We start from the raw sequence: 22831 nt of genomic DNA on the forward strand, positions 1-22831 counted from the left end.
GGGGGCAGCGGGTGGAGATGGAGACGATTCGCTATACCCGATCGCTGTTTTAATTGACGAGCTCCGCAATGAAGACGTGCAGGTACTGGAATCCAGCGGGAGAGCGGGGCGGGCCGGGAGCGTGGTAGGGAAGGGGGAAGGCCAGTGCCAACGTGGGGGAGGCCCGGGCATTGAAAGAGCTGGACTCGGAGCAGAAATCGGAGGGTAGGAGGGAAGGACCCGTGAGGGGCTCGATCGGACCCTCCCGTGGACCTCTTCAGCACCTCTCCGCCGGATCCCCTGAGGCGTCGGTCCGGCGCCCCACCCGGGCGGTTGTGGGAGAACCGGCTTCCCGCCTGGGCGCCCCTTTCGGGGCCGTGCGGAGGGAACGAGGCTGGGCGGGTGGTCCCTGTTGATGCGCGAGCAGGAGGAGGGTGGCGCAGGGCCGCGAGGTGGCTGGAGCCCGTCGCAGGGATGCCAGAGGGCCCTTTGAAGTGCCGGTGACTGAATGCTTCCCTCTCGTCTTGGAAACTGGCCGGGCTTGTTGGGTTGAACGAGTGGGATAGCCAGTTAACCTAGAGGAGCCGGTGTATCAGCTCTGATGGAACGAACTCTTTGAAAAGGTTGGAGTTGTAGTCAACCGTTTCATCTGCTTCACCACTGCCAAAGTTCTCTTTTTAAAATTGCCTCACTTCCTGGATATTGTATTCTCTTTCATTCATTGCTCTAATGGGCTCTTCAAAGTGTTTCTCCTAAGAGATCTTCCTTTGGCTAGTGAAGCCGTGTTACGCTGCTCCTGAGGTTCCTCATAGGATACAATCTAAATTGAAGGTTTTCTTCATTTTTACCATGTCATTATGTCACCTGTTTGCAACTTTTGTTTTTGGTCTAAACCACAACTGTTTCTTTACTTCATTATTTCCACTTTTTTTTTTAAAGCTCCGTCTCAACAGTATTAAGAAATTATCAACAATTGCTCTTGCACTTGGAGTAGAAAGGACGAGAACTGAACTGCTGCCATTCCTTACAGGTATGCGAATCTTTGTTTAAAGAAAAGCATGGGCATTAACGTTTTCCAGTGGCTTTTAAAACTTTGTTTTTTAGAATTTATTACTCACAGTATTAAGTACTAAAATCAACGTGATGCTTTCTGTGCAGAAGAAACAGGAGGATGGAGCATATTGTAATGTGGCCAGATGTATTCAAATCTTAAATATTTAACTAATAGGAAAGTAATTGACATGGGATTATAAAATTTCTAATTTATTGTGTAAAACAGATCCAGAAAGACTCCTGATTGAGAAGGAAGAAAACACTGTTAGGATAGTGACAGGACCATTTAGTTATACAATGAGTCAATTCCTAGTTTTGTGTGAGTGTCCAGCTCTGGGCCAGTTATCCTTATTGATGAGTACTTGGTCATTGTCATTTCTAGATACAATTTATGATGAAGATGAGGTACTGTTAGCTCTTGCTGAGCAGCTGGGAAATTTCACTGGCCTGGTGGGAGGTCCTGACTTTGCCCACTGTTTGCTGGTGAGTATATTCTGCCTACCCTCCTTCTAGAACTTTTGCAATATAAATGATACATTGTTTTGTGATAGGCACACTGCAGCATTTTTTATGCAGATCTTTTTATGGATAGATCCAATGTTATGGAGAGAACAAATAATGTAGGCACTTTGGACTCAATTAACCCTTTATTTTTTTCTGACTACAAATACAAGAACTTCTTCCTCTCTTCCTGTCTTCCTCTGCAGACTTGTTTGTTTAGAGTTTGGGAGAAAAAGATTTGATTGTTTTTGTTTATGGTTTTTTTCCCCCTGAAATTGGAAATCTTAATTCTCATCAACAATGTCATGACTTTGGAACATTTATTAGCTTTTGTCTTTGATTGTAAGCATAACCTTTACTTCTGACTTTATGAATTCGATGAGTTCAGTTAAATTTAGTTGGCAATTATTGATAGCCTACTAAGTCAGGTACTGAAGTTACAATATTGTTCTTAAAAAAGACCAGTGTGAATGGAATAAGGCCTCTGTCCTTATGTGTTAACAAATAATTACTGTACAGTGTTAGATGGAAAAATAGAAGCCCATTCAAGGAACCCAAGTAATAGGAGAAAGGGATTAACCCAGAGTGATCGGGGAAGACCTCTTGGGAGATGATGTCTGAACTAGGTTTTGAAGGATGACTAGGAATTCGACAGTTGGACAAGATAGGGATGTATGGTTAAAGGCTTAAATATTGCCTGTATGATGCTGACTCTTATGCCTTCTGTTTCTACCTCCAATCTTTCCATAGAACTCTAGATAGAGATATAGAAAGATAGATGTAAATATTTGTCTCTCTGTTTTTCTCTACATCTGCCTACGATTTTTTCTACTTGGATGTCAAACAGGCATTTCAAATTTAATATGCCTAAAACAGAACTCAATTTTCTCCCCAAAATATGCCTCATGTAGTTTTCCTATCTCAGTAAATGGCATTACCATCTACCCAGCTGCACAAGCGAAAACCCAGAAGACATTCTTAAATCTTCTTTCCCTCATTTTCCACATCTAATCCATTAGTAAATCCTGTAGATTCTCTATATGTTATTCCAAATCAGTCTACTCTCCTTCATCCCTACTACTACCTAGCTCAACTTTCCTCTAGATTACTGCAGTAACTTTCTAACTAGTTGCCTTCCACCCACCCCTGTAGTTCATTTTTTACCCCACAACCCACAGATGGCTCTTGGAAAGTTCAGATTTCTACCTTAGTTTGTGTCTTAGCTTATAAAACCTGCCTCTGTGGGCTTATCTAATATCCTACTCTCTCTTGATAACCTCATTCCATTCACAATGGTCTTCTTTCTGTTCTTTGAAAAAAACAAGCTTATTATTGCCTTAAGACTGTTGCCCTAGGTATTCTCTCTAATAAAATGGTCTTTTGAGCTTCCTGTGACTGACTTCCTGTCATTCAGATACCAACTTTAATGTGTCTTGTCAGAGAGGCCTTTTCTGATTACCCAACCTGAAATTGCCTGCCAGCTATCCCTTATCACATTCTGTTCTATTACTTTGCAGAGTACTCATCACTATCTAATTGTAGTCTTCATTAGTTGTCTTCCTCCATTAGAACATAAACTCCACTAGAGCAAGGAATCTGTGTGCCTGTTTCTTCTCTAGCTTCAGTGCAAAATATAACAATAATCCTTTACTGAAAGGTTTGAGTTTCGGGGCTTAGGTACAGGTTGTGTTGCTGGATGGAATATAAAGTGTTGGGCTGGTGTAGGCAGGAGTGGTGGTCAGGGAGCAGTAGGAAAAGGGCATGGAGAAATAGGCAGAGTTCAGATCAAAAGACAACTCGTATGCAATTTTCAAGAGCTTGTCCTTATCCTGTAGTAGTGATAGAGATTATCCAATGATACTGCATCAGAGAAGGTCAGAAAGTAGGGGCAGATCATGTAAGAAAGCGTATCTTTTCAAAGGGCTTCTGAAATACCTCTTACGAAAGCTAAGTACTTTCTACCTCTGTGTATCAAACAGTTTTCGAAATGGATTATTAAGTAGACATGCTTCTTTCTTTTTACTTATTATAATTCTGTTTTACTCTCTTGGTCAGTTTTAAATGTGGGTTTTGTGTTTAACATTTGCAGCCCACAGCATATGCTGAATCTACCTGACTAAATGCAAACCCAAAAAAGACGAGGTTCAGAGAACCAGCCCACTTTCACTTTTCACTGGGCAGTGTCACTTACTGATCCTAGTCCAGACCAACCCCTTTGGTCTTTTTTTTTTCTAAAGCTGCAAGCAAGGATTCTTACCATCTCTGTATTCTTCACTTAATTGTTTGTCAGAGACTCCTGCTATATGTTTGGCTCATGGGAAGATTTTGGATGTATTCTGAAAAAAAATTAATTTAAACTCAGCCTTTTAAATTTGGATAAGTTGATTGTGTGGAGCTAGTGGACAAGGGTTCCTTGCAGCTCCAAGAATGGTAGAATAATACTCTAAAAGCTGTGGACTCAGTGGCCTGATATCATTATGTATTTGTGGTGCCCAGTTGCTCATGTTTTTGCACTTATTGTTGATGAAATATTCATGATCCTATTTGGATTTGGCTACATATCTTTTAAACCTAGTGATTCAGCTCACAATAATATTAATATTGTGTCAAGTCTCTTTCACTGTGTCATTCGTAGACACCATCTGGGAATTGCCATCTGGGACATGAGATCTTGGCTGTCCTACAGAAGTCGTGTCTTCAGGTTGGACACACCATATGTTATCACAGTGTGAACTGAAAGTAACCATTTGGTGTGATGTAGCTAACATTCTGGTTACATGTACCACCTCCCTTCAGACACTTTAAAAGGTGATAATCTGTATCTAACCTGATTCAATAAGTCTTCTCTGGTTTTCCTTTTTTGGTTTATTCAGCCTCCTTTGGAAAGTCTGGCGACTGTGGAAGAGACAGTGGTTCGAGACAAGGCTGTGGAATCCCTGAGGCAGATCTCCCAGGAGCATACTCCTATTGCTCTGGAAGCTCATTTTGTACCTCTGGTGAAACGCTTAGCGAGTGGGGATTGGTTTACTTCTCGTACATCTGCATGTGGTTTGTTCAGCGTTTGCTATCCCAGGGCTTCAAATGCTATCAAAGCAGAAATTAGACAGTAAGATATGGATTTTTTTCTTTTTTTTAGTTATTTGCGGTTATTGGGAACTCATAGCTGACAATTTACACAGTATCCTGTTATCAAGATAGTAGGATTGATGACATCACTTTTTATTGTCCAGTTGAATACATTAGTGGTTTTATCTTTATTACTTCTATGAGGTGAAGTCTAATCACTGATGTTTGTAAGAGAAAACCTCTTAAAATGTCTTGCTGTGTGTGTGCGTGTGTGTGTTTTTGGTGTTTAATCGATGGTATTCGACAGGAAGTACCTTCATTATTTTATTTGTTCCAGGCACTTCCGTTCCTTGTGTTCAGATGACACACCAATGGTACGTCGTGCTGCTGCTTCCAAATTGGGCGAATTTGCAAAAGTTTTAGAATTAGACAGTGTGAAAAGCGAAATTGTTCCATTGTTCACTAATCTAGCTTCAGATGAACAGGTAAGTATTTAAGGTACACAGATATGCTCCTCTTTGCTAACATTTTCAGAATTTCTTTGGGGAGTTTGATTCTCATGTTAAGATTCTTTTTGTAAAATTAGTACTTAATTCTGGCCTGGATAAAGTTGAATAAAACCCACTTCAATGTCTTTATAATTCTTTCTTAATCAGACCATGATTTTCTCTTATATTAGCAGCTGTTAAAAGAATGGGAAGTCAGAGGAAATAGGAGCCATAATTAGAAAGGAAGATCAAAACCGCATTAAGGGGTAACATACGTTTGTGCTCTGCATGCTGGATTGTCATATGGGAGGGTAATGTTTCCTGGAATTTTTGACTGTCAGATAAACAAGCATAGCATGTGTTAGGAAAGCTATTTGACCTTTTGCATCCTCTGTACGAGTGTATAGAATGACTTTGAATAATAGCAATTTTAAATCCAAGGCCCTAGATCTCTTTGGTGTAGAAATAACAATAATAAAATAGTAATCATCTAAATAAAATACTTAATCTCAGCATGTTTAAAGTGGTTTACATATATGAAGTAATTCATTTCTCACAACAGATACCCCCTTTTACGTTTTAGGAGATAGAGGCACAGAAAATTGAAGTAACTTGCTCAAGGTGGCATACTTAGCAGTGGTGGAGTTAGGATTGGAATTTAGGTAGTTTGGCTCCAGAGTTCATGGCCTTCACAGTGAGGTTACACTGCTTCTCTGTATAATGCTTCAGAGGATCAGCCCCTAGAGTTTCTGGACTCTAGAACAGTCCTTTTGGGCTTTTAATTTGCCTATAGTTTGCCCTAGAATCACTTTAAATGTACAAGACCAAAAGCACCAGGCACGTACTGATAAATCTCATTTTTAGATTTTAAATCTAAGATGGTAAATCTTCCTTTAAAAATAAAGAAAAAAAATTTAAATAGCATATAGAAAACAGCACAAAATGTACAACTTAGTAAGTTGTTAGAATTCATTCTCCACTCCCCATCTACTGAAGACTAACACTTTATCTTGACTTTTATGGTAACCGCCTCCTTACTTCTCTTTGTACTTTTATTACTCAGATGTTATAGTTTAAGACAGCACCGTCCAACAGAACTATAATGTAGGCTACCTATTTTAAGTTTTCTAGTAGCCACATTTTTAAAAGTAAAAACAAGTGAAAGTAATTATAATACATTTTATTTAACCCAATATACCCAAAATAATCATCATTCGAACACGGGGCACTGGCCACTTTTCCAGTACTCAGAAGCCACATGGAGATGGTGGTTACCACATTGGACAGCACAGGTTTAGAATCCTCGTTTGGGATTTTGTTGATTATATTTCCCGTGGTATAATTTAACATTTTATTTTGTCCTCTGTATCTCCTGCAAAATGGTGGTTGAATCTAGAGCAGGGCTTTTACAAACTTTTTCAGTAAAGGACCAAATAGTAAATATTTTAGTCTTTGTGGTTTAGATAGTATCTGCTGTAAACTACTCAGCTCTACTGTTGTAGCTCAAAAGCACCATAATATGTAAACTAATGGGCGTGGCGGTGTTCCAGTAACACTTGATTTACAAAAACTGACTGTGTCCTGGATTTCGCCAGTTTTTTACCCACCCCTGATCTAGAGGCTCAGTGAGATTTAGTTCAATATTTTGGGGGTGATAAAATCACTTCATAGTAGGGTATACTTTTCATCAAGAGGCATGTAATCTCTAGTTGTGGTATTAGCAATTGATGCTCAAAAAATATTAAGTGCTTAATTGTAAAATATGTGTATATGTATATTCTCTCCAACTACTGTTAGAATTGCTGCTCCTGGCTTATTCGTTCATTAAAAAAAATATTGAGCACCTGTGACATATCAGGCACTGTTCTAGTGCTGGGATACAGTGTTAAACAAGGCATATAAGGACACTGCTGTCATGGAGTTTACATTTTAATGAAGGAAAGCAGATAAATAAGCAAAATATCAGGGATAAATGCTATGAGGAAAATAGGGTGACATAATTGGGAGTGATTATAGGGCATTTCTCCAGACTGGCTAGTCAGAGAAGGACTGTGAAGAGGTGACATAAACTGAGACAAGAAAGAAGAATGCCAGCCATGCCCTTTCCTGGAGTGTCAGAGCTCCAGGAAAAGAGAATTCCAGGAAGAGAGTACACCTAGTGTGAAGACCCTAAGGTTAGAACATAGTGAGTGAAAGGGACTCTGGTAAACAGATGAGGTTGGAGAAGTTAAGCAGGGGACCGATCTTGGAGGGCCTTTAAGAGTTTGGATTTTCTTTTCTAGGTGCAATGAGAGTACACCTAGATTTTAAGCAGGGGTGTAACTTGATATAATTTACATTTTTAAAAGATCATTCTGGCTTCAGGATGAAAACTAAATTGTAAGGTGGGGATTGAGAATAGAAACAGGAAGGAAACGTGTAATAATCTAGGTAAGACACAATGGTGAACCAGGGAGGTATAGTAAAGATGGAGAGAATCTGGAATTAAACTATGATTGGATTGAATGAGGGGAAGAGGCATCAGGAGATCTTGATTTTTGGCTTGAGCAACTGGGTGGGTGGATAGTGGTGTCATTGCTGACTGAGATGGAGACGATTCTGGGAGGAGTAGCAGCTCTCGGGAGAAAATTAGGAGTTCTGGAAGAGAAGTGATTGATTTAACAAATATTTTTTGGTATCTATTTCCATAGGTGATGTTAGTCCCTGGATTTAGCATTGTTTTTCAAATCCAAAAATATGTATAGCCTAGTTTTGTACTTTTTAGATTGTTCTTTTGGATAGAGAAGTGAGTTTCTTGGGCATATAGTAAGTTTTTGTTGATCTACAATTTTTAGAATTTGTAATATTTTGAAAAGGTAGAGTCACTGTTATCTTGTGTGTGTGTGCATACATACACATATGTATGTTATATTTAATTACATATCTATATATACATATACTATTAAAGTTTTGTCTTGTTCCTTTGTGCTTATATGTTTACATATTTTCAGTTTCTACTTATATATTTATGATTCTCAAATCTGTAGTCTCAATTCCTAATTTTTCATTGATTTGTCTAAGGACATATAGTATCACATTGACACTTGGCAGTTTACATTTAGAAAGCTCAGTTCATTAATCCCATATCTTTCTAATTATTTCTGCTGCATTTTTCTAGGCTTGGCTACCTCAAAATTATTCTGTCCTCGATTCTCAACATTTAAATTCAAAGAATATTATTATTATTATTATCATACTGTTTTAATTTGTTTTTCTGTGTATTTCTTTCCAAGTCATTATCTCATGCTTAAACTCCTGCCACCCCAAACTAAGTACAGGTTTTTCCCCTGCTCTGAAAGTAGAGCATTCTTATGAAAACTTTTGTAAGCTGAAATGGTATAAAATGAAGAAGCAGTCACCTTAGGACACATTTTACTAACAGATGCACAATATAAATTGAGATAAAGTACAAATGCTGACAAACACAGCTCAAAGCAATAGCGCTTGATGCTGACACGGAGTGTGGTTCCCAGGAAGGAGCTTGGTGGGGTCACTCTTGCTGCCCGGGGATGCGCACTGCCTCTATAACGGCTTGTTCACAACAACTGCTGAGCGCTGTTTTTGCTTTTCATCTTTTTCTGTGAAAGCAGAAATATTTTTTAGATTTCTTTCGGGTAGCAAAAACAAATATTGCTAATGTTCTTCTGTAAAACCAAAGTGACGTAAAGTGAACTTTGGAAAAGCAGAAGTACCTGTATTTTGAAAACTGAGCTTCCTGAGTGATTCCCTTTCTCTGTTCTGATGTGTTATAAACAACTTGTACAAACATAGTTTTTGTTTTTATGTTTCAACCTCTAAAACGAGTCTTTGAAGACATAAAAATGTCCTCTTTTTTTCAATTAATCTTTACGTTTTCATTTTGTTTTCCTTAACAAAAAGTCTGTACTCTGACCAATGTAAATATTTTGCTGTGCACTCTTGAATGAGTCTTCTCTGCCTTTATGGCTTTGGCAAAGGGAGCAGCTATTTCAAGACATAAAGATATGAAGCTGCATGTAGCGTGGTTTTTGTTTTTTGTTTTTTTAAATGATACCCATAGCACTGCCACACACCATGCACTCTGGCTGTCAGTAAATATTGTTTTAATAGAAAGAAATTTTGTTCCTTTAGGATTCAGTGCGCCTCTTAGCTGTAGAAGCTTGTGTCAGTATTGCTCAGCTACTGTCTCAGGATGACCTTGAGGTTCTGGTGATGCCTACACTTCGACAAGCAGCGGAAGATAAATCTTGGCGAGTTCGCTATATGGTAGCTGACAAATTTTCAGAGGTAAAATTATTACACTGACATTTTTTAAGTACTAAAGAAAAAAACCCCAAACTCATGAATTTGCTGTTGTACTAAAAGTTTCTGAATTAATTCTTCTAAATGAGAAGTGTTTGTGGCAAAAATATATACTTGAAGATTACACTGTTTTGTTTTCATGTTTTTTTGTTAGTATGCATTAAAACCTATACAAATTCTTTTATAGCTTCAGAAAGCTGTGGGTCCTAAAATCACCCTAAACGACCTCATCCCCGCCTTTCAGAACCTACTTAAAGACTGTGAAGCTGAAGTCCGAGCAGCTGCTGCCCACAAAGTAAAAGGTTGAGTTCAATTTATGTTGCACTATGTGTCATTTATTTTGGTGCATTGCATTATGTCAATGAATTTTGTGCTTTTTTTTGTTCTAGAATATGTTTTCAAGTGCATAGAGATTATTTCAATGTGTGGAAATGTTACAGTGTCATATAAAACTATTCTCATTAAAACCAGCCATTTTATCCTGTTTCTGTAAAAAAAAAAAAAGAAAACACTTTTTCAGGTTGGATCGGTGTGACATACAGTGCCATATAGATTGATGAAAAAGTGAATTTAGAATGAGAACCATTTTTCCTTCTTGGAGCTTATTTGCTTAAACGTATGACTTGATTTAACTTGAAACCGTTGATAAACTTGGTTAAATTTCTTCATTTGGCTCCTTGTAAATATCTCTATGTAAGCATTATTTTCTTCTATTTTTCAGTGTTCTATTTTTCCATCTCTTTTAGAACTTTGTGAGAACTTGCCCATTGAAGGTAGAGAGACCATAATTATGAATCAAATTCTGCCCTATATTAAGGTAAACCTAGCTTTATTTTTTGTTTTACTCTTCCCTATATGAAGGCAGACCTTACCTCAATTTTCTTATTGTTTTTCTTACTTTAAAGCTCTTTGAGTTTAAAGGTGGACAAGGGATGAATGCGACAGATATGTTAATGTGTGACATTGTTATTTATCACTGCATTATAATTGTAAAATGCTCTTTGATGCATAGATTTATGTTATCTGACAGATGGTCTAAGAAAATATTATCAACTAATCAATATTGAAATACTGTTGTCTTTTTAAATTTCTGGGAAAACGATATGAAAGTTTCTGTTGTCTTGCTAAAAAAAAGCCTTTTAATTTTTATTTTATTTTAGGAATTAGTATCTGATACAAATCAACATGTCAAATCAGCTCTAGCTTCCGTAATTATGGGATTGTCTACCATTTTGGGCAAAGAGAATACCATTGAATATCTTCTACCTCTTTTTTTAGCTCAGTTAAAGGATGAGGTAAGTCTGGCTATAAATTCTTTTTTTTTTTTTCCTTAGGGGGCAACCCATGGGTGACCTCACAAATTGCAAGGACCTTGTCAGCTTACAATCCCTTATTTTTTTTATTTTTTACACCTACAGCACCTGGTCTTCCTAGGTGGTCTCCCATCCAAGTACTAACCAGGCCCGACCCTGCTTAGCTTCCGAGATCAGACGGGATCGGGCTTGTTCAAGGTAGCTTGGCCATAGACTGGCTAGTATGGGGTTGCAAGTTCCCCTGAAAATGAGCACGTGGAGCCATTGATACAGACTTAAAAATGTCTGTCCATTCTCTCTGTCCAATTCCTAGTGATACGCACTGGTTTCTTTCTTTAAACTTAATGTATCTTTTAAAAAAGGTTTCATTAAATTTAAATATAATATCAATATTATAGTGATACCATATTGAGTAATACTATATGCCAGATATGTTCATGTATTACTTTTCATGTATTATATGTCATCCTCACGACAGTCTTATGAGGCAGTTCTTATCTCCAATTACAGATGAGGAAGCTGAGTGCAATGGCTGAGAACCCAAGTTTTCAGCAATGGCAGATCTGGAGTTTGCACACATGTAATTTGATTCCAGAGCCTTTGCTCTTTACCATCCTATAGACTTTTCATTGAAAGTTCTGGTTAAGATTAGTTACATTTATTTGCTTTGAATTATTTGTGTACTTAGTATTAAGTATTTCTTCTAAGACTATACTTTTTTTCACCTGCGTCAGTATTTTCTTATTTTAAACTTAACAGTTTTTATCTCATCATGATAGGAAAATACTAGGCAGAGAACTTGATTTTTATATATGTTTTTTTGGTGCTTGTGTACTTGCAGTGTCCTGAAGTTCGTCTGAATATCATCTCCAATTTGGATTGTGTAAATGAAGTAATTGGAATCCGTCAGCTCTCTCAATCTCTTCTTCCTGCCATAGTGGAGCTGGCTGAAGATGCCAAGTGGAGGGTCCGGCTGGCCATCATTGAGTATATGCCACTGCTGGCAGGTCAGCTGGTGAGTATGTGTGCTCCTTGAAATCAAGGATAGCATCAGATAGTGGAGCAGATTTACCATGGCAAGAAGGAGGCCCCAGTAACTTGTATGATTATGTTCTTTTAGACACATTTAAGTATGGTCTGTCCTAGTTTTATTTTCTTTAGAAGGGCATTCATTTCTAACAAAAAGGAATTTTAGAAACACATTTCACCTCACCACCACCTAAAAGCAAAGCCATAGAAGATTGTAATCCGTTTCTTGGTATATGTGATGTAGATTTTGTGTTATTTAAAGTCTCTGTGACTTAAGACATATTTAACTGAGAGGAAAAGGGAATATGGTTTCAAGGTAAGTCAGCTTTTATTTATGCTCAGTTTCCCTGTTTCTCTATATCTTGAGCAAAATGTCTCTGGTTACTGCTTTTCCTACATTCTGGTTAAAGGGAGTTGAGGAATAAGACTAGAAACTTAAAGAAGTTTGTAATATAAGTATTGTGGCCAGGGTCCACTTTGTCACATTATCTGTTACCATTTGAGTTTCATGATTATTTTTACTCTGAATATCATCAATTAAAATTTCCACACTCGGTCTTAAAGCCACATCCTTTCCTTCCTTTTTCAGTAGGTGCCCTATACAGTTCTAAGTTTGATACACTCTTACCCTGTTGGTAGCATTTATTAAAGTGTATTGTAACCATTAAAATCTAGTTGGGGCGATAGGTGATCTTTTAGGGGCGGTGTTCAGTGTTTTATTTCTAGTGCCTACCATAGTGCCTGGCATTAATCAGGCACTTAACATTTGTTCAGTGTGAAATAAATGATGACCTGAGTGTTTTTGAGAAAGCTCATAATGTCATGTCATTTAACAGCAAACATTACTGCAGTTTGTTTCCCCTCTCTCAACCCCACTTCCGTTCCTTTCAGATCATAGCATATAGGATTTATTTTTCCTTTCTTGGACCACTGAATTTGTATTGCTAATTTTGGTATATTTAGTTTATGAAATGCATCTTGTACATGTCTGGCATCACATGTTTCATAAAATTTGAAGTATTCCATTCTTCGAAATGAATGCCAAAGATAGTATATAGCTAAAAGGGTCAGGCAAAGTCATCTTATCACCTTTTGTTTGTCACTCCCAAGTACTGAGGGGATCATCTTCTGTTCTTCACTGGTGACTGTTATGGATCACCTCTCCAGAGTAGAAAGCAGCAATGGCTAGCTGTTTGCTAAACAACTGTCTGGAAGGGAGGGTTAATTTAAGTACTTAAATTACTTAAATTTAAGTACTTAATTTTTTTTAACCTCTGCTTCTCTTAAACCTGGGAAGTCAGCAAAGTTTGGTAGCTCTATGGAAGAGTATGGAAGCAAGGCAGATGGTCAGACTTTGGCTGACTCATACCTGTCTAGCAGAGGTGAAATGCATTGGTCATGAACATTTTGCTATACAATTTCAATTTCTTGTTTTATATACTTTACTTTTTTTTTTTTTAATCTATAAAGAGTTTTATATTAGGTAGTCAGTTTATAAAATTCTTTCATGACTTTTTGTATGGCCTAGCTTGTGGATCATCATGAGTAAAGATAAAGTTGAATCACAAAAACTAGGAAATGAAAGTTAATTAAGACTCAAGAAAAACCCATAAGCTGGTATGAGAAGGAAAGCTTTGAGAGCTGACATGGTAACCTTAGTGTATGCTAAAACTTGTACATAATCCATTATAAAACCATTTTACGCTATTAAATCACTTTTCAAAGTGCTGAAACCAGTCAGGAAATTCTTAGGACCCAAAGAAACGTGTAGACCCAAAAGGAGGTGTTAAGAAAACATGTATCACAGCATTCTCCCACATGGACAGAAGTTTCACAGTGCCAGGTCTGTGTGAATCAGCTCCAGGACCTTGTCTCCAGTGCCGGAGAGGCTGCCCTTTCACAGAAAGAGCAAAAACAGGAGAGGCGGGATGCTTCCACCTGTGACTATGCTGGGACCATGTCACCTATAGTCTTGTGCCTGCTTTATTCTCCCTCTGCTTTCTTTAATCATCTCAGAAATACTCTGTTTAATTGGGAATATCTCTCTTGATGTCAGTTTTTTCATCCTTAATGATTTATTAACCAGAAAGGGAAATTTTGAGAATTATTAATATTATTGACAGGTATTTTCCTGGGTAATTCAGTTTTACAAATTATCTAGAGGTTGCTTGGCAGACGGTCGACACTGCATTCTCTCTACTCATCTGCAGTATTGTATCTAGCAACCAGTTCTCTCCTACTTAGCAGGGCTTGGGTCATCTCACTTATCTTTTCTTTGTTTATGATTTCTATCCAATAAAGTAGACTTACAATTTGTAAATAAAATCCCATGTTATTCTTTTTCTGGCTGATTTCATGAATTCAGCTTGTTTGGAAACAAGTTTTTGTTTTTGTTTTTGTTTTTTTAAGCTCTCAGGTCACGGTGTAATCTAAATAGATCATCTTGATTTCTAAACTTTGGAGATGTGTATTAATGGAATTTTCTATATCCATAGGGTGTGGAATTCTTTGATGAAAAGCTGAATTCTTTATGTATGGCCTGGCTCGTGGACCATGGTAAGCAAATAAGTTAAAAACAGGTTATTATGGAAGGCTCCTGTTTTTGCATATATCCCATTTTGTTTATGTATTTCTTTTTTAGAAAAGACCCCCGATCTGACCAGATATTTTACCTTTCCACTGTAGGGATGAAGAAGGACTGATTAAAGTCCCATTAGCTTCCTCTGAACACAAGTGTGACATTTCTATTTTCTAGAAGTTTTTTTCTATCTTAAACTTTATTTTCTCCATTAAACAATCTCTTTGCCCGGTTTCTTACTCATTCTATTACATTATTTTCAGACTCTCTCTTTTATACATATATTCAACTCTTTTCTTATCCCCAGGTCTTCTGCTTGACCATGCAGGCAGTCTTTTGTGCCTTCAGCCACTCTAGACTGGGTTGGACAGGAATTGGCCAGTCAGATGACAGTCCTATGGGGAAGAAATGGCTATTTGGCTTCTTTGAGGTGACATAGAGAAGGCGTACAGGGTCACAGTAAAGGAGTCCAGGAGTAGGAGATGTCAGCTGTGACTTAAGACAGAGAAGGCCTAGATTTCTGCTTTTGGTGAAAGGCAAGCTTACTGCCTGTGCCCTTAGCTGCTGCTGCCATAATGCTGAGAGAAGGTGAGCTGTGAGCTCAGGGCAGGGTCAAATGGGACAGCATTTAGAAAACTGATTTTTTAATACTTTATCTTCTCTTTGCATTTATAACATAATTCACTTCAACAGTCACAGAATCCTGTTCTTCGAATGCCACAAACTATTATACAGATGAAAATTGGTACTGCTGCTTATCATAATATACAAGACTATCGATGTTATATATAAAACCATTTTATATGTTAATTTGTTAGCAGTTGCCTTTTTGACAAGGTCTCAGGTGTGTCTTCTCTTGTCAACTAGGCAGCAGTGGATAGGAAGGGTGCCCTCTGTACTGGTGAGATCCAGTGCAAGGCCCCAGGTCCAGATCAACAGCTTCAGTGTCTGAGACCTGTGAGATGAGGGTCCTAGGGGCTCATAACATAGTGTCCTGTGAACTTCAGTTACATATTTTGGTGAATACGGTAGGCATCCTGTTTCATTTCCACAGCATCTTATGTACACTTCATACATTAAGTGTATCTTTGTTCTTCCGCTTATACCTGGATATTTGGGAAGAGTGGGGTATTTGTGTCTGCTTTGACATGTATGCAAAGGGCATATTTGGATCATACGAGCGGTCATATGGTTAAGAGTGTGAAGATGAGGGGTATGAAAAGGGTGAATCTCAGAAAGGCACCTATACATTGATAATTTCAGTATTTTCAGACTAGATTTTGGAGACTATTTCTTTTCTCCTCTAAAGTTACCTTTTCATGGCCTATTTTTTTTTTTCTTTTCAGATGAAACTTAAGTTTGGCAAATCATAGGAAGAAATTCCTCTCTTTTTAGAAAAACGTGTTTATGTTATTTCTGATACATATTTAACATTAGTAGGACTGACATGTCCCCAGAAGATCATTCTGTACTTTCTTAGAAAGCTGGCATTTTAGATTTATTTTGAGGAACTTTTAAAGTCCTGGTTCCACAAAGAATTAAATTCCCGACATTCTATGTAGGATTGCTCTATGTAAGTTGATTTACCCCCTTTCTTTTTCCTCTGATTTTTTTCTTCCACTCTGGGAGCAGGAGAGACCCTTGTTTGTTTGTTTGTTTGTTTGTAGCAGTATACTAAAGTGGGCATTACAAGCATTCTTTGTGTTTTGTTTTTTTATTTTTATTTTTTAAATTTATTTTTTTATGGCAACATCAGTTAACAAAATCCAATAATTTCAGCTGTACACTTTAACAGTAAGGCATATATATATTTACACTGTGTGTTTACCTCCCATAGTTAGATTTCTTTCTGTCACCATACAAGCATTCTTTGAACCGATGAAATGTCAGCTCTAATATCATTCTATATTTAATTAATCACATAGGTTTTTTGTTGTCTTTTTACATTTTAGATAACTGCTATGTATTAATCGATCACTGATCAATGAATTTTTTTGGAATCTTTTTCTTGATTTTAAAACTACTAAAAGAATGTTGTGGAAAATCCATAGACAAACAAGGAAGAACGTGTCACTTACCTCTATTCTCATGGTTGAATGGACAATATCAATCAGGGGGAGGAATTTAGAAGGAGAATTTATTTTTTATAGGAGAAAGGAAAAACTATCAATCCAGGTTAGTGAGCATGTAGAGTATGTTAGACATTCAGGGGAACCTTGCAAGTCAGGCAGACCTTGAGGGGAGTTGGATAGAGGGAGGAAAAGAGACAAAAAAAGGAGAGAAAACAGGCAGAACTGTGGAATAGTTTGCATTCTTTTGGCAATAAAATTGAGAGGAGCCAAGAACATAGTAGGCATCTGGCCAAGTAGAGTTGTGTGCAGTTAAGGTATGGGTCAGGGCGAAGCTCTTGTGCTCTCTGTCTCTGGTTTCTGTGGGAGTGAGATCCCTTCCTATGGTAATGGCATTAGGATGAGAAAAATCTCAAACAAATTAAAAAACAGTATTAGAGGAGAAGACATATATTCTAGTTAGCTCCTCCTCAGCGGGCAGAGGGGTTGTGCCGAAGACAGACTGTGAACATGAAGGGAGAGAATTTGTATTGTGGATAAAACAGTTGACTTGAGCTTATTCTTAGAGAGTGCTTCTAGATACTACTGACAGGTTGATTCTCCCATAGAGTTTGGTCAGGTTGCGTGTTGGTAATATATAGTTCCTTGGTTATGCCATCTTGTCTGTTCTCATCAATGGCATAACCTATAAGGCTCTTTGGACTGGGAATAGTTGGATACTTCCTGCCCAGAAGTGTTGTATAAATTGTCTGGGATTGGGACTGTGGCTTATATAGCTATTCTTGTCCATTATATCACCAGCAGGGTCGGGCCTACCTGGAGAGAGAAGGATAAGGAATCAGTATCCTCCCACCCTAGATTTGTTATCTAAGTCCCAATTTTGATTTGTATCGGACCTATGAAATGAAGTAGCACCTGTCTTTGTTTAGTGCTACATATAGCAACCAGTCGTTGAGAAGATAGTAGTTTAGACCCTATTTAGATTTATAGTGTTTTTGGTAAATGATCTTACAGGGGATCATTAGATGTTAAAGCAGGTACCTTTATTCACAGAAGGCATGTCACAAAAATTTTTAAGGGAAAATAGGCAAGTTGGTCTGATGTTTTTATTCGCTGTTGTGTAGATGACCACAGTGGCCTCTAAATGACCTCCTCATTGTCTACCATCTAAGTTTAGCTTCCAAGGTGCTCTGTGTTCTGGGTCTACCCTAACTGTCCAACTTCACATTTTCACAGCTTTCAGTTGTTTCCTTTGTGCCCTGGGTAAAATTGTTTTCCCTTTCCAAGAATTCCTGTCCTTTTCTTTCTATTTAACACAAATCCCCTCTAATCTTCGAGGCCCAGTGCAAGGCCTCTCTCTTTCCCAAAGCCTTCTCAGGCCTTCCTGTTCTCTCTTCTCTACTCCTACAGCCCTCATGGTATTTGCCACACAATTTTATACTTTATTATATTGTCTTATACCATGTGTCTTCTTGGAATACCTTAGCTTTCGTTTCTCTGATAGAGTGTTTGATCTTTGAGAGAAAGGGTCTTATGTATTCTTCCTATGACACGGCACATAGTAGACACTCATATTTGTTAATTAATTAATGATGCCTATAATGAGCTCCTTACCTCCTTTTTCCTTAGACATATTATACATTTTGAAGCTGTAATAAAACCAAGTCAGTACGAGTTGTAGTTGAGCATGTTTGCCATTGTATGGCTAAATTTGGAGTATGTTTGCAGAATTTTGTTTTTGGTCCACCTTTGATGATGATGGAATTAAACTAGGTTATGCTTATATGTAAGCAGAATGACAGTATGTTCTTCACCTCTTCTGCAGTGTATGCCATTCGTGAAGCTGCCACCAACAACCTCATGAAACTAGTTCAGAAGTTTGGTATAGAGTGGGCCCAAAATGCCATTGTTCCCAAAGTGTTAGTAATGGCAAATGATCCTAATTATTTGCATAGAATGACCACTTTATTCTGCATTAATGTAAGTATTACATAGCTATTATTGTTATACTTTGGCTTTGATTATTCAGGATGGTGTTTCTGAATTCTGAACATATTGTCTTCTATTTGGAATGTATTATACTGATTAATTTGGACAGTTAAGAGATGAGAGAAAATGTCATTTTTCAGTGTTCGTTAAAATGTAGTCAAGTCAGTTGTGAATTCTCATCTAATTCCTGGGTATTTTTGAATGCTACCTTGTATCCCTTTTTCAGACTCAAACTAGAAACATTTTCTTGTTGATCAGTTACTTATTAAATATTAATTTGTCTCTTTAAATTTTATGATATTTAAAAAAAATAAAAGTGTTTTAAATGTGCTATCATATCTTTTTCTAGGCACTGTCTGAAGCCTGTGGTCAGGAAATAACCACTAAGCAGATGCTGCCCATCGTATTGAAAATGGCAGGGGACCAAGTAGCGAATGTCCGTTTCAACGTGGCCAAATCTCTACAGAAAATTGGACCAATTCTAGATATTGAGTAAGATTTTAACATCATTCTTATTTTAAAAGTAGATTAAAATTTTACCTTGTAGTGGGGAGTAATAGCTAAAATTAAATGTAGTGATTTTCACTTTACCTCAGGTGTGAGTTTGTTTAAATAAAATAGTAAAGTACTAACAACCATTTTTGAGGGTGTCCACTCTGACTTCTGTATTTAAGCTCATATATGTGTAGATCATTTTCCGAAGCTAATTCTGTTGAGAACTTTAGAAATTATTTTGTACTTGTCAAACTTATAGGTGTTTTAAAATATATATGTTTTTTTTTTTTTAAACTTTAAAAATTACCATAGAGCATTTTTCTGGCCCAGAAGACTGCCTTTCACAGATAATACTGTTGGATTTTAGTGCTTTGCAGGAGGAAGTTAAGCCAGTACTACAGAAGTTAGGCCAAGATGAAGACATGGATGTCAAATACTTCGCACAGGAAGCTATAAGTGGTATGTCCTTCTGTTTTCTGCCTTGCAGCCTTTTGCTTTGGTTGACAGGGTGTGAGTGATGTTAAGTGGGCAAGGCGATAAGCATATGGGAGACAGGGGAGGGTGGGGAGCTCCCGTAATGCTATGCCCTCTTCTTGGCCCACATTGAGCAGGCCATTTTCTCAGTTCCATATCTAGTACTGGGTAGGAATGTGATGCTTACTGGTAAAAACTGTTTTTTTTTTTGTTTGGATTTTAATCAGTTTTTAAAGTTTAACTTTTGATTAGCCTGGCAGAGTAAAGAAGCTGACCACAATGAGAAGTCATAGTTTCATGCTTTTGGATCATTGCTGTCATTGTCACATAGATAGTTTATGAACTTTCTGTACCACTAACTTGATTTTGTTTGGAATTTTCCAGTGCTTGCGTTGGCATGATGAGGAGCAGGAGGGAAAAGACTTTACTAACTTCTTATCACAGATTTCTAGTCAATGTGTTCTTAAACTGGGTGGAGAAAATGGAAAATCTTCAAGACCTCATCCAAGCAAATGGCAACGACTTGCAACAAAGCAGATTTCAGTGACTTGATTCTTTCTAAAGATGAAATGGGATTGTTTTTACTCGTCTTCCTTGTCGAGATAATTATATTCAAACCATTCTTATTGTTTGCGACCCATCCCTGACACTCGGTGCAGTCATTTCTTGATTGTCTCCTAATCATTTCTCTGGCACCATCTGGGCTCCTGCATCCTCGCTGCTTCATCAGGCCCTGGCCGCTTAATACTCCTAATGACGCCTGGGCGGGTTGGGACCCAGACATGGAGTGGAGTGATTCTCTTGATGTTTACGTATATCTGTGTGTCTCTCCATCATTCCAAAGTTTAATGTACATGGTTTAGAATAACTTATTTTATAAACACTCTATTTGGGAGACACATTGAGATTTAACTGTAGCGAAAGCCACTTTTTCCTGGATAATGATGGTCTGCATCAGTGTCTTACATGAAAGGGGAATGTGGAAGCTTGGAGTTCATGTGCTGGTTGTTTTGGTTTTTATTTGCTTGATTTTGACTGTAATCATGTCATTCAGAAACCTGAAGTGCAGATGTATCTTGCTGCTAGTGTGTGATGTTGAAACCTAACTGGATTTCCACTGCTTACCACTGTGACTGCTTTCAGAACTCTCTCTCTTTTTCTCTCTCTCTTCCCTGAGAAACTTAAAATTTAGTGCCTCCTAATAAGCAGTAGTTCCACTATGTCACTGTAAGATTGCAGTTTGGTATTTCAAATGAGTAAAGGAACCACTGGTGTAATACTGTGAGGATTTGCTGCTGTTCTTAAACCTCATTCTGCTTCCGGCTATGTGTTAACATCCAGTCCTTGCTACATGGCACAGTAGTAGCTTTCCAAACTGAAGCTTCATTACTAATTTCTTGGTATGGGTGATGCTGGAATCTTATCATTTGAAATCTTTGTTTTTCTGCTTTTACTGTAAAACCTCATTAATCCCTCCTGGAACTCAAGGTAACAAGTAAAACTGAAGGAAGGGTCTGCTGAAGCAAATTAATAGTATGTAAGGAAGCCTGTTGGGTCTGAACCACTTAAACAATTTTAAAGCTCTCTTCAGAAAGCACCCGTTTACCACCAGTTGATATGCCAATTACTAATCACTCTTTTTAATTATATTGAAAAACTTTCATGAGGATCTTTATAAAGCCACACCTTTTTTGTAGGTGCATTCGATATATTCTTTATCCATGAAATATATACATCTGTATTTCATGGAGAATTTAAATATTTTTTCATTTAAATCTATTAGCGTTTTCCTATTCAAATGTGCCGTGTCCCTAATGAATTTTAACTAATGAGGTTTTGTTAGAGCTTATTTTTCTCTCAGTACATCCTGGTATGTAGTTGGCTCATTTCCATTTCAGTTTTAGAATTGTTTCTTTCATTCACAACCTTTTAAACCCAGGGAGCCCTGTTCTGTTTTGTGAAGTCGCAAAGACACCTATAAAACTTTGTACATTAAACCATTATGTAAAGCCAAGTTTGAGCAAATTACTTTCAAGCTTGTCTTACCTTAGAAAAACAGAACATTTTAAATCAGAAATTACCTGCCTGATTTTAAAACTCAAATTGTAGTGAGTTCCTATTTTATTACTTTTTGGGCTAAGGATTACATATTTTCCTAAGCAAAAATCTTTTCTACATTCTCAAACTATTATGCTGTAAATGTTTTAATTTTAATTTCTTGGTTCTTTTTATTTTTTATTACCTGTAGGTTATGTTCCTCTTCATTGAATTACATATTTGAAAGACTATTGTCTTGATTCTTGAAACAAATTCGCACAACCGTTGCTTTACTCTTTGGTTGTAAATGCCCTTGGTTTTGGGATATGCCCTGGTGTGACACCCCCCCTCCCCCACCTGGAGCCCTGTGCATTGATTGACCTTCTACCCTAGGACTGTGGTAAAGGGGGAGCCCCTTGCCTTCTCAGGCCTGGGTCAAGGAGCTCAGTGGAGACCTGCCTTTTTAAGTGACTCCTTAGGGACTTCGTTGCTTCTTTCTGACTTAAACATTAGGGGATCCTTTTTGTTACTCTCAGAGGAGCTGTTTTTTGGCTCATAACTTGGTCATTTTCTCCACGGGTTAGTTTTCTTATCTTGATTTCACTAGAATGTAAGCTCCAGGAGCTCTGTAAGGGCAGGGATTTTTGTCTGTTTCGTCTTCTGCTGTATTGTCAGCAGATAGATCAGTGTCTGGCATATATAGTAGGTGCTCAATAAAAATGTGTTCAATGAATTTCTAAACTCTCGTCTTCTGATATGTTGCGTTCATGGAACAGGTCATCAAAGGTACCAGACTACGTCACATTCTCCCACCAACACAATGAAAGGATTTTACTGCTTTTAAGAAATAAGGTTTATATGACCCTTTTCTAGCCTCCCATCTTAGACAACAGTTCCGTTTGGATTTGTACAATTGCTTCAAATATAGGTTGCTATAATTTTTTCATCCTAGGCAGTTTGTATCGGTTGTTTAGTTGATTAGGACAGTGAAGCAGAGACAAACACAAACCTATGTCAGTAAAAATGTCTCATCAACCATGGAATTCACCCCCGTGTTTCTTTCTACAATTGGTGTGGGGTTTACCCCTCACAGGTTTAAGAGACTGGATCTTATTTCTCTGTGCTGCCAAGTAATGGACATGAAGATGCATCCTGTTTCATAAGAATAAACAGCTAATATGTGGTTTCTAACGAGGCCTTGTTTAAATAATAGCCCTTAGCTGAGATGCGTGGCCCTGGGGGGTCTTTGCTGGACAACTTGTTCTGACTCAAAAGAGAGCAGCCTAACCTTTGAGCTTTCTCATCCAAACATGCAAGATAATTGCATAGACCTCCAGGAGGAAGAAGTATGTCGTTCCTGACCCAGTGGTTAAGCTATGGCAATGCTTTCTTGGTGCAGTTTTGTTTAAATTGCTATATTGTCATTGAGTTGACAGTCGT

At 37.7% G+C, this 22831-nt stretch overlaps 1 protein-coding gene and 1 pseudogene across 1 annotated transcript; one reads left to right on the forward strand and one right to left on the reverse strand.

Moving 5' to 3' along the window:
* Positions 1 to 4: 4 nt before the first annotated feature.
* On the forward strand, positions 5 to 22132 carry PPP2R1B (protein phosphatase 2 scaffold subunit Abeta; the record flags this gene model as incomplete). Its single annotated transcript, XM_006912844.3, has 15 exons — positions 5 to 82; positions 919 to 1009; positions 1415 to 1515; positions 4407 to 4639; positions 4937 to 5084; positions 9237 to 9392; positions 9595 to 9709; positions 10154 to 10224; positions 10568 to 10702; positions 11562 to 11735; positions 14245 to 14305; positions 18222 to 18376; positions 18735 to 18877; positions 19248 to 19339; positions 19739 to 22132. Coding segments are annotated over 15 exons (1770 nt in total), but the record flags the coding sequence as incomplete, so codon positions are not given.
* LOC112480446 lies at positions 10817 to 10935 on the reverse strand (annotated as a pseudogene).
* Positions 22133 to 22831: the final 699 nt, after the last annotated feature.

Source organism: Pteropus alecto, unplaced genomic scaffold (assembly GCF_000325575.1).
Source record: "Pteropus alecto unplaced genomic scaffold, ASM32557v1 scaffold224, whole genome shotgun sequence".
Classification (NCBI taxonomy): Eukaryota; Metazoa; Chordata; class Mammalia; order Chiroptera; family Pteropodidae; genus Pteropus; species Pteropus alecto.